This window comes from Dreissena polymorpha, chromosome 1 (genome assembly GCF_020536995.1).
Source record: "Dreissena polymorpha isolate Duluth1 chromosome 1, UMN_Dpol_1.0, whole genome shotgun sequence".
In the NCBI taxonomy this organism is placed as follows: Eukaryota; Metazoa; Mollusca; class Bivalvia; order Myida; family Dreissenidae; genus Dreissena; species Dreissena polymorpha.
In genome coordinates, this window is record NC_068355.1 from 145,198,878 (window position 1) to 145,216,583 (window position 17,706).

General features: G+C 36.3%; 1 protein-coding gene across 5 annotated transcripts; it reads right to left on the reverse strand.

The window, feature by feature from the left end:
• LOC127854082 (switch-associated protein 70-like) lies at nt 1-16,510 on the reverse strand. 5 transcript variants are annotated; one of them, XM_052389081.1, is made up of 10 exons: nt 15,016-15,435; nt 14,558-14,661; nt 11,469-12,024; nt 9,315-9,460; nt 7,911-8,022; nt 7,562-7,740; nt 7,195-7,257; nt 5,836-6,002; nt 4,482-4,680; nt 2-1,281 (listed from the first exon to the last, which is right to left on the reverse strand). In XM_052389081.1, exons 3-10 carry the CDS (start codon nt 12,001-12,003, stop codon nt 343-345), a joined length of 2,340 nt encoding a protein of 779 aa, XP_052245041.1. In that variant the 5' UTR covers nt 12,004-12,024; nt 14,558-14,661; nt 15,016-15,435; the 3' UTR covers nt 2-342. The 5 variants fall into 5 exon arrangements, with proteins under 5 accessions (XP_052245022.1, XP_052245041.1, XP_052245011.1 ...); XM_052389062.1 differs by lacking the exons at nt 14,558-14,661; nt 15,016-15,435 and adding an exon at nt 15,923-16,510 and having other exon boundaries at nt 1-1,277; nt 4,478-4,680; XM_052389051.1 differs by lacking the exons at nt 14,558-14,661; nt 15,016-15,435 and adding an exon at nt 15,923-16,510.
• Nucleotides 16,511-17,706: the final 1,196 nt, after the last annotated feature.

The following is a 17,706-nucleotide window of genomic DNA, read 5'->3' on the forward strand; positions in this document are numbered from 1 at the left end:
GTTTATATGCACATAAATGTACAAAACAAGTGTATGCTAGTGTTAAAAATACATTGTTCAAAAAGGTGTGGATTATTAATATCCTTAAATATTATAAATAAAAGGCAATGAGAAATAATTATTTGAAAACAAAAGCTAATAAATATGAGCAAAGCAAGTAAATGAATACTCATCAAACATGTATACAAAACAACTAATAATGCAGACACATATCAAAACACACTCAATTTAAAGTCAAAATGCCAAAATTTGCAAAAATGCAATTCCCATCAACATCACTATTGAATGCATCCGTGTTTGGGGCCTCCTCGACAAATGAGAGTGTCGTCTCCGTGTTAAGTGTCAGATTTCCTCATTGGTTTGATTCTCAGTCGTATTTTCAGTATTGTCTTCAATGTTTCCAATAGAACCCGTATCGTCTGTGTCGTCATCAGATTGACTGTAAGTCGCATCGCTTTCGTCAGTGATATAGTCTGTAACGTCTGTTTCAGGTTTGCCCTGAAGATTATGATCACCATCTGGTAATTCTTTTCGATTTTCATGTCCGTGATTGTCACCTTCACTATTTTCCTGCACGCTGTCGTGAGTCTCGTCTGTTGCCAAATTAACTGCATTTAGTCTATTTCCCTCGTCTATTTCATTATTCGTAGTGTTTTCATCAGACACAATTATGGTAATAACATTTTCAGCTACGAGTCTGTTCATATCTGCTTTTATTTCAAATGCATTTGTTGAATCTTTCAAACTCAGCTCATCTGTTTTTTCTTGAAGATCTTCTCTGGGTTCCATCTTATTTTCAATTTCGGTACGCTTTGGCGACTCGTCTTGTTCATCCTTCTTATCGTTAACACGTGCGCTAATGCGTTGCTGCGGAACAGGGCGTCCACCGTTAGCATTTAGCATATTACAATCTTCAATACTCTGCTCATCTGGTTTGTTTTCAAGGTCTTCTTTTGACCCCATCTTATTATCAATATTTGCGGGCTTTGGAGCTTCTTCTTTTACTCGTACAATCACACGTTTCCTCGGAACAGGGCTGTGACATCTCCCATTTAGCTGCTCATCAGAATCGTTTCCTGATTTATCAGCATTTGGCTCTTTATCCCTTTCCCTTTTTACAAAATCGTCCTGACAGAATGCTCCCTGGCCACGATGTGATATCAGGGGATTAAACGTGGGTTGTACGGGCTTTGCTAGACCGATCGGTCGCTTCCACAGCTGGGCTTTCTCTTCCATGATCTTGCGATCATTTTCAGCCTTCTGCAACTTTTCAGCCGCTTCCTGCAGGACATCAAGTTGCACATTATTATTTGTAATATTGTTTTTATTAATACAGTTTTGTCGTTAAGGCATGAATGGTTCAGACACATAAACTGACACTTGCCGTTATGTGTAAATATAATTTTGACATTCCATATACAACTTGCAAGAATTTTAGGAGTATCATTTATACGACGAAATTGGTTTGTTAAATATCAGTACAATTTGGTTATTGTATCGTAAATGTTGTGAATCACATGTACTCACACAAATGAGAACAATATAGAGCTAAGATCCGTTGTTAAATCATTTAAGATTTGCGGGTTAGTGTGTCCGACCTGGATACTTATGTGAATATTACTTTCCGTTATCTTCTTAGTGTACAATTATAGGTGGTATAAAAACTGCTACGACTTACGCAAAATATCATTACATGTTACAAATAAACAACAAACAAGTACTGTTTTTATATCATATATATGGTATACAATATATACATGTATATTAAATTTCGAAGGTTGAATATTTGAATAAAGAAAACTATTAAATTCGTATTACCATTTTCAGTTCATTATCATTTCATTTTCATTTCATTCATTTATCAATATTATTGAATTCACGATATAGTGTTTTACTCCCGAGCCCATACATTATTAATATATATCATGCACTAGTCACATTTACCGATGAGAATAATAAAGATATAATCATTAAATATAAAGTCTGTTAATATACTACAGTTTATCTTTATTCATACCGATGTGTAAATAATATTATGCGAGTAAACCGCACCAAAAAAACTGTAAAAATTATGCAAACAAGCAAGCGTTCAAGTGGCACGCTGATTTAGAGAGGGATGCAGGAGGGCTTTTTTGAGCTAGAGCGAGGTCATGTCAAAGACTCTGTGGCATGTTTAAATTATGACAAAATTTTAACCTTCATGTTTTATACCCCTAAGAGATCTACTGAGACGTTTTGGTAAATGATATGTTAAAAGCAAAGGATAGGGAGAGCGATGAAAGAGAGCTAAGCGAAGTGGAACTAGAGTAGGACCCCCAGACGCCGTATGTAGTAATATGTAGCGTTAAGATGCAAAACTTAATGCGATTGTGACCTTGTGGCGAGGCAAGTTTTCATCAACGTTTTGACCACAAATGCATTATTTGAACGAATTGTGTAGATAACCACATTGTAATTGTACACATTGGACGGACAGCCAAAACTGAACTAAAAGAAAAGCCATATGGCTCTCTCCAATTCACAAACCTAGCTTGAGTATTATACGAGTTATCTCAGGATCCAGATGTGTGGGGCGTGCAAAAGGATAGACGGACAGACAAACGGAGAAAAAATAAATATGTACGGTAACCCGTATGGCTCGAACGGACAGATTGTGATTGTGCAACGTGATAAAATCTAAATTGACGTGAAATTATAAATATGGTAATAAATCCATATCTTCTGTTGGGATACCAAACTTTATCGACGTAGCTTAAGTACTTGTTTAATTATCGAATACTCTATGTTCAGACGGACAGATATACAGACATAGGAACCACGTACGCGCAAGCATAACTTTTATAATGTATAGCACAAGTTATAAAATAACTTATATGTGGATGGAATCCGGGGTTACGGTCAGACGGCAAAGTGTATTGCTATTCAAGTATACCCCCTTTTTTATTTCATAACGGCATGGGAGTATTGAAAGGGTTGGCTATATTATTATAAAACAGTTTGTTTTTATAAATTCAGATTTCAAAAACTGCTCAAGTAGTATTTGGTCTGAGGAATACTATTGGAAGAGGTTATGTCAATCGGTAGAGAGCCTTTATAAACTTCTGCAGACAAATTGGAAAATGATACTTATTTTATAAAATGAGGCGACGTGAATATTTCAAATGATATGATTAACGTAATGCCATTAATTTCAAAGTTTTTCATTAGTTGATGAACATTGAAATAACAGCACGGATTCTGGTTATTTTATTGTTTGTTCCTCGTGTACGAACCAGTACTTTTAGCAGTTGATGCATCACATGCTCTCTGATTTAACCAGTAATAGTAATTCAGTAATTCAGTCTAACGCATGTATGATTTCTTAAACACACGACTAGTACCTATTCGTCCTTTTCAAACTAATATTTCATAGCAGTACGAACTTTATCTCTACACTCCTTAATTTAAACAATTCGTCATTAACTTTTCAATAGAACTAATAATCATGTAAAATTTTTATACCACTTACACACCTCTGCAAACACATTAGTAATCTGTTAAATGTATCTGAAGTTATTTTAATGTACATACATCAAGGCTATAATCATATATGAGTCGCGTTCTGAGAAAACTGGTCTTAATGCATGTGCGTAAAGTGTCGTCCCAGATTAGACTGTGCAGTCCGCACAGGCTAATCAGGGACGACACTTTCCGCCTAAATTGGATTTTTGCTAGAAAGAGACTTCTTTTAAACGAAAAATGTCATAAAAGCGGAAAGTGTCGTCCCTGATTAGCCTGTGCAGTCTGGGACGACACTTTACGCACATGCATTAAGCCCAGTTTTCTCAGAACGCGACTCATATATGAAATCCCTTTAATTGTTGGTAATAATCCTGATCCAGTCTACAATGCAGTTACCCGTTCATCACTAAGTATAAGAACATCAAAGCTATAAAATAGAACGGATATTACCAGTGAACTAAAAAGATAACGAAACGTAGTAAAATGAGCAAACATTGTCAGTATTCACAACAAAAGGAAATATACTAGTTATTTTACTTCTTTTTACATATCATTCGAACAAAAAGATGGGGTACGTTGGTAGTTATCTAATTTGAACCATTATGATGAAAACGACATCAGTTGCCACTTCTGAAATATATTGATGTATAAAATCTCCAAAAACAATCTAAAAAGCGTTCGCATACGTTAACTTTAGAGCAAACATGAACGTTAAACGCAGAAATAAGCCACAGTGAGATACGTTATGCGGGTATATGTAATATGTTATCGCTTCATTTGGTATTACACTCTAACAATGAAATATCTGATCATTCCCAAGAATATATTTATTCAGCAGAATGAGTAATGGCACACTGTGACCATGGCGGGGCGCCAGTACATACGAGTACAATGTTCAACATTGAAGTGGGTGTCAAATCACAGAAAGATTAAACTAGACTTTTATATAACGTGCAAACTCAAGATCCTTATATACTTGCCTGCATTTTGCTAGATGCTTCCGCTTGCTCTTCCTCCAGCTGCCGCAGACGCATCTTTGCGTCCGCTAGGAGGCGCTCCTGCTCCTTCCGGTCGCTCTCCAGTACCGCCTTCTGCTCGCGCTCCGCGCGCAACATCTCCTCCTGCTTCTGTTGCAGCCGCTCTAGCTCAGATCGTTTCTCGGATTCCTCTTCCAGCAATCTTTTCAATAAACCAAGTAATCATAATTTAATTCAAACCATTCAACGATGTATCAATATTCGATTGGTCGATCAACAACAATAACATTTATAAGCATACAAAAAAGATTACACGCATTTTGCCACAAAATATAATTTTACAATGTGTATATACCTTTAGTCTTTCCTATTTCTCTATTTTAATAACGCCAAATTAAAAGTTGGCATTCACTTTATATTACTTAAAGCCTACACAGTTTTGCATTTCCTTTCTACGCTTGGGATCCCACTACAGCGTCTTCTTTCTATTTCTTATTCATGTGATGGAATCTGTTGAGTGAAATTTTATATTTTTATGTTTAATCATTTCACTGTCTGTATTAAACGCGTGTTGGAGCCAACAATACTACAAGAATCTATGTATATTTTTTTTTAACTTTAACAGCTTAGTTTAAAATTTGCAAGTAAACGCTGTTTCATAAGGTTGTAAACGTATGACCGATCAGCTTGTTGTTAAATATCGATTGATCTGTCCAAACATGGCGTAATCCGGGTTCATCGAGAGTGTTTTTTATCTGTGACGAACGATTCCAGGCTTTGTATTTATTGTTTTGTTATGCCTAATTTAATTAACAGCAATCAGCAGTGAATGTCATTTTTACAAAATTATCTTCGACAGATGATAATATCTTTAATTAGTGGCGCATTACGTGTCATTTGCCCATTCACGCAATGGATATGTGCCTATTTCTACTTATAAGCGTGCTGTTGTGTTTTTTTAACATTCAATATTTTTCAGAGTAAGCGTGTATCTATTGCATCTTGTCAATGTGGTTAAGAACAACCCAATACTTAAGCCGAGTAAAGTAGGACTAATGTGACTTATTTTTTAATACTGTTTTAAATTCGTATTGATTAATAACCTTTAAAACACTATATAAGATTTTGTTCGTGTATTGCAAGTGACTGGTCGGTTTTATACCAATAACCTTGTTTAAATAGTGTTGTCCGAAATATATGAAAATAAGCGTCTAATAGTTCTCAATATAGGTTAGAAATATAGGTTAGAAAAATTGCAATACGTGTGCTTTTCAAAATGAAGATTGTTTTGTTTGACGTGTATGTAATTCATGGCATCAGTGAACTTGGAACATTTCAAAATCATGCGCAAATATACCGTGACTGGAGGTTCCGCACAATCTCCTCGTCCCTCTTGGCTTGCCGCTCTTCCGCAAGGAGGCGCTCGAGCTCTTCTTTGATGGCCTGCAGCTCCCGTAGCCGCTGCTGTTCCGCTTCACGAAGCGCTAGCTCCTCTTGCCACCGGGCTTCAGCCTCCTCGCGTTTCTGAAATTGGCATTTAACGAAGATTTAAACTGTCGAGTAACTCGACTTTGCTGCAAGCCCTACATCGTCGCTGAAACCCACGGTATCTTTAGGTGTGTGAACGCGACTCGGTTTATATTCCTTTATGATTACCGGTACATCAATCAAGAGGCGTGCAAAATTGAGCGAACGCGAGGTCTGACGATGCTCAATCTCATGGCATAAATCATAATTGAAGTACCTGTAATCGTTAGTCGCAACCTTAGAACTGGATGCCTGCCTACATACTAAAGTTACAGTCATGTATGCTTTATGTACCTGTATAAATGACATATGAGCTTTCCGGAAAAACGATCGTTTACAAAATGGAACGTCTGTGATTTTTTTAAACATTATACCATCAATAATAACGTTTCTGACTGGATAAACTGAGTGCAAACTGGAGCATAAACGTGCAATTTTAGCCTTGAACTTTGAGCTAGGGTCGCGGCTATTTCATACATTATACGGTGTATACCATATTCACAATGAGGACGTTTGTGGTAATTGATTTTAATATTGCACGATAAATGCTGAAGTCTGACAAAGCTGTATTATGTCCAAATCTGATGTTTGACCTCTTAAGTGTTACCTTTACCTTTGAGCTAGGCAAACGGGTCTTACATGAAAACCGCTGCATCCACATTATGAGTATTTGTGCCAAGTAACTTTTAAGTTTCGAACATAAGCGATGTGGTTACAGTTCCGAACGCTCGAACGGACACACGCCAACATGCAAGTAAAGACAAGCAGACACACAGACGAACAAATGCAGACACTTAAATCACACTGCGATTGACAGCTTTATCGAGCGGAACGCTAGCGGCGTGACAAAACTTAAATCTCGAATGTAAACTCTTACCGATTGGTCGATATTTTACGCTTATAATCAATATTTTACGCTGATATTCATATTTTACATTATTATATATTAAGTTTAGAAGAACTTGTATAGCCGTAGGACCAGATGTGAAAGTAAAATGGAATGCTTCCATTACTGGTTCTTCTTCTCTAGATACTAACACACTGTCAAAGTCCATAACCTAGCCGGTAAAAATACTAGCACGATTAGAAATTCTTTAATAATTTAAAATGTCACCACCACCTCCAACATGCCATCTACCACTACTACTACTGCTACTACTGTCAACATCAGTAGTATAATATACTGTACCTTGCGCTCCGCTTCTAGTTCTCCCATTCTCGCTTTTAAAAGCTCTTCATCTGCTAACCGTTTCTGTAACACAGACAGCCATATTTCGAACAATGTTTATCTAAACTGTATTTGAGCACCAAATGTTATATAACTTATCATACATCTTCCTTAATGGGAGACTTTTTGCTTCAAGAATGATGAGTTTTAGGAAGATGTATTTGGTTCCAAAACAAAGTTTTCCATAAATACAGATGAGTGATTTCTTATCTATATCGTTTCCTTATAAATGGCCAATGATAAATAAACTAAAAGTTAAGACAACAAACATCTAGTTAACACTAGTTTTTATGTATTTACTTAATCATATCATTTTAAATACACGTGCCTTTTTCTCTTCATCAAGTTCTTGCAGTCGTCTGTTGAGAAATTCTGTCTCCTCTTGACGTCTGCGTTCCTCGTCAGCCGTCTGCTGTCGACGCTGTCTGCGCGCGCAACACCGCGCACGTGTTGCCTCTCTCTGGATATGTGGGTCCTTGCCAACTCGACCTATTGCCTCTTCTAACGCTAGAACAAAACGATAAACATAACATTTATGCGAATAAAAAGTTGACACAAAAAGCATGACAACATGACAAGTCTACTCGACCAGTGGTCTTATATCGCTTTAAAAACCAACAATAACAAACACCCATATCCTCAATTTGGTAGAAATTAAGACATGATAATGCGCCAACCTGCCACCCATTCGTTCTTGGTTTTCACGTCTGCTGCACTCATCTCGTACGGTTTCTTGGACGTCTCCAGAATGAACCGGTTCTGCTTACTAGTGGGCCGATCCTGCTGAACCTGTCAAACACGTCACATTGGATGACATCATTACCGAACAGACAAGGGTGCCACAGTATCGTTATGATGAGTGTGTTTATAAACCATGAACATCGCTCATAATCTCTTTTTGACCACGGGAAAAGGACATCATTTTATCGTCAAGTTTTTAAAGTCGGCAATGTTTTGCTTATCGAATATGGGTCCGATATGGTTTATTATAAACACTTAACAATTTTCAGGAAAATCGAACACTCTTAAAATATTTTCAGTTAGATTATGGGAAAAAATTAAATACTAGTACCGGTATATACTCTTAAACAGATTGCTTATACCAGTACAATGTATTTCACAAAGTTAGAAAAAACTGTTAAATGCTAAGTATCTCAATTGTAAAAGATATGTTTCGTTAAGAAAAGTAGTAAAGGTATGCGCCATTTTGCTAACCTTGTTTTGTGGTATGTATGGTTGACGGAAGATATGTACATTATATAGATTAGCATCACCATACACGTCTTACATGAATGCAATGTACATATTCTACAATGAAGGACATTTATCGTACGATAGGAACATAAAAGGATCTCAGGTTTACACTGAAATTAAATACAGGGCAATACATGTCATTGCATTTTGTGAAATAAACCTCTCAAGTTGATAATAAAATTAACAAGTAATTCCGCGATGCGTTGAAAGCAAGACATACGCGCGCATGTTGTTTCTATGAATATCAATACACATTGATATCATTTTCACGTGCCAATGTCACTCTTGAAGGGTCATCTGATACACCGAGTTGTCAATAAAACAAATTTTCGTTGGACATGATTTGGCTATAGTCAGTCAAATAGTCGTATACATCATGCTGAAACAAAGTTCGTGAAACAAGCACCGTTGACCCGGACATTTTAACTTAAAATCAATGGGCATCTTCCGTTCCTCGAAGGTAGCAAATATTCAAATGTAAATGAGCTGTCGACGCGTTTTCTAAAGGAAACGATTACTTAATGTAATAGGTCCACGCGATATTGACCTTAAAACACAAACTCGAATGGCCATATGAAAGTTTTCAGCATTACCACTTATACGATAATTGGTGAAATTCTTCTTCGGTAGATTGTTTTCGTTCTGAAACGAGGTGTGATAAGAACAGAAAGGGTATTCGATCAAACCACCGACTGATGACCTACGGACGGGTGTAACGCAATATGCCAACCCAACTCCTTCAAATAGCACAAACTTAAAAATTTAAAACGGTACAATAATTATTCTATTGTTATGGCATCGGCTCTGTATCTGCTGTTTATACTTACTCGAATTTTACACGAGTCGTCAAATGTTATTGAACCTTTAATTAATTTCTCTTGCGAGTTGACGTAATAGCGCAGCTGAATCGGGGTCAGGACCAGCCAACGGTCCTTCCAGCTCTTGTGCTTGTAGCCTCGCTTGTGGATCATACCTGCAACCCACCCGTACAGATATATACCATTAAAAATGATCAGACAATATGGTGCACGTTGACATAGAAAGTGAAAAGAGCATATCAGTATGTGCACACAAAAAAATAATGAACATATGTCTATAAACCGGACAGTCATTTAGAATAGGGTCCTTTACACTTAGTTTAACTTTTATTACAGGGATTAAATATATAATTAATTCAACATGACATCTGATGACAAAAACTAATTTCATTCAACAAGTGGACCAAAGGCCATGGGTCTCATAACTGAGGTCTGAGGTCTGAAGGTACTTAACTGTTTTGGGCAGCGTTTAAAATGTGTATGTGATAAATATAGCTTCTGACCTTGCTCTGTAGTTAGAAAAATCTTTGAACTCGGTAGAGATGTTATAAGAACGAATATTGTGGTCAAGTTGTTAGCTTAATTGGCAAAACTTATGACTTATAGAGAGTTAAAAATGCTTCACTACGGACGTGTAAGGAAAACTGCCCTCACTCTGATGGACATGTGTTTCAAAAAGATCAAAACCATTGTCGAGCTTAGCCAATATATAATTTGAAAACATGTTCTTAGCACGTTTCTTGAAGATTTGACAAAATGTGACAGCTAGTATTCACACGACTTCAATTTAACCTGCATATTTAAACCATTAATGCAAATACTGGCTTATTGCTATTTTACACTTCTTGTGCATGGGTTAAACAATATATAATATAAAACAACCAAAACTCAAAGCCATTACAAACATATAAGATGCATCAAGAAAATTGCAAATACTACAATTAAGGCAGCATTTCGTATAAAGAAGCAGAACCTTTTAGAAATTACCAATATACATTCTGAATGAAAAATTAATGCATATTATGATTTTTTTGTCTTAATGCAGCCATCTTAACGTTAATACTGCCTATAAGATATTAAGTAAAATTGCCATTAAAGATTGTTGATTTGTTTCTTACTGACGATAACAAATGATGATGATATAATATAAATTGAAATAGTGAACTAGTTTTTGATCTCACGCGACCTTGCTTCGGACACGGCAAAGATATTATTTGAACAAATTATCCGAAGTTTCATGAAAATTAGGCAATAAATCTGGCCACTATTGCGTTAACAAGGTATATGTTGACTACGAATTTCGGACAAAATGTGATGGCAAAATGAGAACACTGCGCTCATGTGATGTAAAAACCAACATCAAAAATTGGTGACCCCCTTTTCAAAAGGCTAAATGTGTATTGTTCATTAATGGTTTCAAATATGTTTACATATGAAAATAGGTTACGCTTTGACAAAACAAATACTCTTCTTATCAAGTTGTGAATGTGAAGAACTGCACAGCATCAAAATTATTCACAAATGAACGCGACTTAATCGTTAACATAAATAAGACGCCAGCACATCTCTTAGTAAGGTCACAATTGTGTATTTCTCATAAAACAAAACTGTTTTTACAAGTTTAAAAGTAGTAGATTCATCGACGTCAATGTGATCAATTACATAATCTTACGCCTCGCGTTTGGTTAGGAAACACCCACAATCGAAATTAAACTCCAATCCATATATATTTTGACCCGGTTTGCTTGTTATCGTAAACGTTCGATTACTGATTAAACAAAGAACGCGCTTATGCATATAAAATACGCCCTGTAAAGACCAACTGGAGAGTGACAGATTTAAAAATCAGACAGAATCGTAAACAATTTAACAGGATATCGCTGAAATACAGGGAAAATATACGTCATAATTAAATTAAACAGAAACCTTTCTATTGGATTTCAATATTGACATGCAGCGTAATGTTTTGTATGTTTTCCCTCTTCCTAATTAATTCTGGTTAATTGTGTTCGTGTTCCCTATCAAGCACGGAGTTATGTTAAATATTACGATGTTTTTTATTTGACAATTGATAATAAAACCAATGGATGTTTTTACTTCGGCTTGATACCACCAGATAGTATAAACATGAAGAAATAAATAATAACACGGCCATTGTCTTACCTTTCATTAATATGTTAGTCAGGTACTTTTCGGAAAGCTGATTAAGTCCATCAGAAACGTGTTTGATTGTCAGGCCTTGTATGAATTCCTTTTCAAACAAGTCCAAAAACTGGCTGTATGTAACACATTTGTCTGCAGAATCGCGTATGAAACTTTCAACGATATGTTCCTTAGCTTTCTGTCCAGTTGTGTCAAGGAATCCCCGAAATACCAAAGCGGCCTCCTCCGGGTGAAGCATGACAGGAATTATTGCGTCCTCGTTGTCGTCTGTTTCAGACAGGAAGTTGAAAAGCCGCCATAACACAAAACAGTGCTCTGTTGTGACTGCAACCGATTTATGTGTCCTCTCGAAGTCACAGAACCTCCAGCAGATCTTTATGGCATCGTACTGCACAGCGTGTGAAGTGTCTCTCATTGTATTTGTTTCGTCATTTATTAATTTCACTCTGACGATTTCAAAGTAAGTGCTAAAGTCCATTTCCGTGACCTCATCGTGGTTCAAAAACTCTTCAGCCTTGTTAATGCCGAATTTCATGCCAATACTCGCAGTGATCACCTTAAAAAGCAGAACTCGGCACTTAAACGTAACTGTAATCTGTTATATGATGACAAACACATTTTTATGTGAACATGTATTTTAAATAAATGGCAAACAGATAAATAAAGAATTCCACAATATATTTGCGTATAGAAGGTCATGCAATTTAAACGAGGTATCAGGCATGTGTCGAAAATGAATGGGTGAATACGCATTATGAAATGCAAGATTATACATAATTTAGGAAGTGTGTTGTTTTCGTTCAAACGACATAATTTTAATACTATACGTTAATATGTATACAAACCATGTAGAATTATTAAACTTGTACGTATTTTACAACAAAATGACAAAGAAGGCCCTATATTGCTCAGCTTTTTAGACCGTGACTGTATTCCAACCCAGGGTTATGATTTGAACGATCATTGTATAGGGCAACACTATACTGTCACGTTTAAAAGAAAAATTAAACTTGCACCATATCAGGCCCCACACCCTTGAAATGGCGTTTTTCGATCATAGGGTCATGATCTTAGAAAGAGAGGCCCGCTGTAAAATGGTATATGCCGAACGTTACACTTCCCTTTTGTTTTTGTTTTGTATATTTTTTTAATTAAACTGTATACGTGTATCAGGATATATAAATTATTTGACCCTGGCGTTTGCCCAGTTTTTTACACCAGGTATATCATTTGAACAATATATGTAAAGGACCATGAGATTATGTTTCATACCATCTATGAAACGCCTGACCCCAACGGTTATAAGAAAAAGATTTAACCACTGAGACGTGGACAGTTTTGACCATAAAGGCATGATTTTGAAGAAAGTTAGCATAAGAGTCTTTACTATAAATCATGTAACCCATTTGGCATGGCCAGTTTTAACACATGTGCATAATTTAAACAAACTTTGTAGAGGACCCGTCAACGATGTTACGCGCGAACATTTTCCGCCCTGACCCTAGAGGTTTCAGAGAAGACGAACTTTAAGAAAGTGATTTGCTTCTTATGTCTTGATAAATTTTATGACATATTTTTTCAGTTTTTAATATTCAACATCCAGCTTAGTTTGTGGATTCCCTGGCTCAAATGAACAAAACGAAAAACGCGGGAAAATGTTTTTCTTAACACTTTCTTAAAACTTTCATAAAACGTTCTTAAACTCCATGCACAGTAGTTTTTCTATTGAGTTATTGAGAATTTGCCCATTGAAAGCATGAGCGTATCATCGGCGTATGTTAAATACAATAAACTTCTTTTTGTTTGAATTGACGAATTGCGATACAATCATATGATCCGCGTCATGCAATAATGGGCCTTATGCGCTCTGCGGTTAGCGTACCTAAGGGACAGTCTTCAAACTAGCCCAGTCTTGTCAGATACCATACTCTCAAATCGATCACAATACTTAACTTAACAACGGACAGGGTAGTTACGCTGGTCGCATACGGCATAAGACTCATATTCGCATAACGCGGGTCATATGTAAATTTGTCGCAATAAAGGCAACACATACAGTGCAATTCTAGTATTTCAACTGATTGCTCATTAAATAGTACACACGTTTTATAACTGTGGAATAGTTTACGCAAGGCTAAGCATCAAACGTTGTGTCATATTTCGCATCAACTCAACAATTTATTGGCGTTGATAATGGTCGTATCGTATCGTGTGTCGCGCTGAATATCGTCATTAGAACACTACAAACACTGACGTTATCCAATTATTCTAGAATATTTGGTTCAGATACTATATCGTGCTTCGTTGCTAATTATGGTATGTTGAGTTAATTATCGGTTGTCTCGTTCTCTTTGCGACTCACGATGTCCAACATGAAACACGAAAAAGAACTAGACAAAGATCAACGATTCTTTAAAGACAATACAGTAATCAAATTTCGTGTTTGGTTCCCCAATGCCTTATGTTGCCATGCTGTTTCGTGTGTGTGCCGACATTCGCGTTTGATTATCGTGAATAGGGCGACAGGCTACACTCGATATGGCCTAATCAGCATTCCGTATACAACATAAAAAGCCGAAAGGGAAATAAACGTATATAGCAGTTTATCTTCACATTCAATCAAATTAGCCCAGGATATTATATTCAGAGTGTTTGAATGAAACGGACCTATATCGGAAATATGAAACACGTTTTATTTGATGAACCTGCTTTAAACGGTGCTTAACAGAATACATATTTATTTCATCCAAACATGTTCTCTTTATAAGCGTCTGTCAAAAGATATTGAAATATATTCCAGTTGGGCGACTTGACCGTCATGATGTAAGATGTGCAGGTTAACAAGTTCGGGAGATTATCTAGACTATTGCAAATAGCCGTCACTTACATATCTTGTTAGGAACCGTCACTAACATATCTTGTTAGGAACCGTCACTAACATATCTTGTTAGGAACCGTCACTTACATATCTTGTTAGGAACGAATGCATTTGAAAATTATCGCGCATAATCACTTCCTATATGAGTTCGCAAAATATAAGGAAGTTCAACTTTTTACCGTCAGACAGCCATATAACCGACGTTACTTACCCGGATCTGTTGCCTTTACTACGTCAATTCTACGCTCAGTAACCATCAACGATGAAACGCTACTTAACCCATTTATGCCTAGTGGACTCTCCCATCCTTCTAAACTGGATAAATGTATTTCCAAAATAAGGGATGTCTGGTATATTTATTTCTATATTTAGAATTTTTCTTACAGAAATTCCTTTAAGCAAAAAGCGCAGACCCTGATAAGACGCGTCTCATCTGGGTCTACGCTGTTTGCCAATGCCTTTTTTCTAGACGCTAGGAACAAATGGGTTAATCAAAGTACATCAAAATACATACATCACTATTCACGAACAATGGGTCAATATCTCCACTGACATTTAAAATGAAAAATCTATTATAATATTACTTTTGTGAATATTCATGCATATTGATATCAATTATTAACGCTTAAATATTACATATGTATTAAATGAATCATAAATGAATCATACGACTTTGTATGAAACCCTTCTATTTAATCCTGGACCATTTACAATGGGCTTGCGTTCTCAAGATCTTCCAAGTATTGGTTTTACACAAGATACGCACTCGAGCGTCGGGTTATCATTATAAGCATATACGGCTTCGATGCAATCGCGCTAAAATAATTATGTTGTAATCAAGTTTGTCAACAAAGCACAATTCACAAGTAACTGTTCTCCTTATAAACCCGGATTTATGGACATTACTTCAAGTACTTAATTAAATGAATCACTCGTATATGATCGAATGAAACCGTCAACTTCGAACGGATGTGTGTTTCATAACTGAAAATAAATCCTCCCCCGTTAGAATAATGCACATTGATTCCAAATTTTAGGTTGTCTTTATTAAAAGTTCAGGTCACAGGGAACATGGAAATCTGTTCCCCATATAAACTCACTTGATAATAAATTCATTTTCATTACATATAATTTTGTAACTCTTATCTTAACCTGGTTTAAGTTAGGTATTCACAGATCCGATCAAGGAAGTAAAAAGTTATCGAGTCCAAATAAAAACCTTTCATCGAATCTTATCATCACACCTGTATCTAATTAGCACATCTGCGTTTTAAGACACGCATAAAAAAAATTACTCTAAACATAGTAATGTTTTAAAGCAAAAGTTAGTAACTCGTTATTTATGCAATTGTTGATCTGAAATATACATTTAGCAGATATTGAAAATGTAAACAACAATCAACATGTTATATTTTATTTCATTCAACAAGCAGACGGCAGTTTAGCGAGGTTACTAACCAGGCCGTATTTTACCACCACAAAAAGAAACATTCAAACAGTAAATCCAATTATAATATGCAATCATATGGCAACGAAACCAACACACAAACATACGAGCATTAATGTGCGCACTCACCCTGAGCTGTGATACATGTACCACCCCAGTGTTAGTTACATCCAGCATATTGAACGCGTGCCATATGGCTTTCTTGAGCTCTTGTGCAGCCACTTTCGGCGAATCCTCCATGTCAACCGGATGTTCGTGGTCACTGGTCTCCCCGCCGCCTCTCCGGATGGTTGCTCGGAACAACGCCATTTGAGCACAACAGCTTCCCCTTAATCAAGACTTGCTTGTGTACCTAAATCCAAAACTGCTTTGCCCAAATTGCTCGACTGGCGTGTCTGTCAATATGTTTTTATCAGTGGATAAACAGGGTTGTTAAAAGCATGAGGAAGATATAGCAGTTGTAAATTACTCCAAAATCAACGCACACTGTTCCTTGTTTAAAACATCGACAGTTTAATAAGTAACAGAGAACATGCACTGCCACGCCTCATCAATACGTATATATATATTCTCAAACGATTTCATATATCAATCCAGGAAATAGACCTCTATCTATATATTGTGTTGTTCATAATAAGGTTTACAATAAATAACACTTGACTGTTTTCGCTACACATCACAAGTCATGTGTGCCAGCTACGCGTTTAAATACGTCCAAAATGTCACAGGCCGAGCAACAAGGATGCGCCGGTTAAACTTAAAGGGACATTTTCAACGAAGATATGTGTATGGTAAAAATTCATGCATTGATGCAATAATCAAGAAGGCCTTTAAAAATACAAAATCTGATTTTTCATTAACATTTCAATGAATAAACAGAGAGCGGTAATCGAACTAACGACTTAAATGCTATGCGCGAATAAAGAAACAGTAGACGCGCTTTTACCAACTTCGGTATTTGCTGGTTTGTATTGTTTTACTATCATTCGTTGACTATCGTTGTACAACATATTTTGAAACAATATAGTATCGAATAAAGACGCAGTCACGGACTCGGTTATAAATTAATGTCATCTAAGATTACGACTTACTTTTTAAGATCTATGTTCACTGCATGAAGGCCGCGCCCTGGGAAAACAGTGCTAAATATATGTGCTGACCGAATAGGATAATTTAGGACGACACTAAGAACATGCATTAAGCCCCATTTTTCCACAACCAGGCATATACCTCATTGCAATTGCCTTAGTGTGTGTCAGTATTATACCTAGTATCGTACTTTTGCTCTCAGTTTATAAGTAGAAAAATAAACCCATATTCATTTCACGATGTCCCTTTAAAGAAAACCGATAAAGCAGACAAAACATTTATTCATAAGCGTCATGCAATCTACTTGAGACATTATACGTATGAAGTATTTTTAAGAGTATGAAGTATTTTGTTAGAGTTAGAGGCACGATAGCATATAATCGATTGATTGTTACTGCTCCCAAGAAGTAATTTTGCATTAAGACAAGTGCGTTAGGAACGTACACATGCAACAGTGCGTTGATCATAATGAATACATGTTATTCGTGGATGACAGGCGCCGATCAATCAAAAGAGATGCAAACTTGTTTTATTTGTGCGTACAATTGTAGTTCATTTAACACTTTTCACGATTCTTAATAGTCATTTTATGACAAAATAGCAGCAAGATAGCGTGCCTGCTTGAATAATCGTTTCGTGCAATTCTACCATTTCCTAAAGGTATCTTTGGATGCGAAGAATGGGCGTCGTCGAGAAAGGTTAAAAAGTTAAATATTATAAAAAAAATCGTGCATGAACCATATCGTAAATATTAAGACAGATAATTATAATAATACGGATAATGCAGTTCGGTGGCGTTTCCTTTTTCATCCCATAAATAGGTA

What these genes read in the sequence shown, in the direction of transcription:
- LOC127854082 (XM_052389062.1), bottom strand. Translation starts at nt 16,102, where the DNA reads ATGGCGTTGTTCCGAGCAACCATCCGGAGAGGCGGCGGGGAGACCAGT. An exon ending in CAAGAACGAATGGGTGGCAG is followed by an intron (nt 7,741 to 7,910) that starts GTTGGCGCATTA and finishes GTTTTGTTCTAG; the next exon opens with CGTTAGAAGAGGCAATAGGT. An exon ending in AACTAGAAGCGGAGCGCAAG is followed by an intron (nt 6,003 to 7,194) that starts GTACAGTATATT and finishes TGCCAATTTCAG; the next exon opens with AAACGCGAGGAGGCTGAAGC.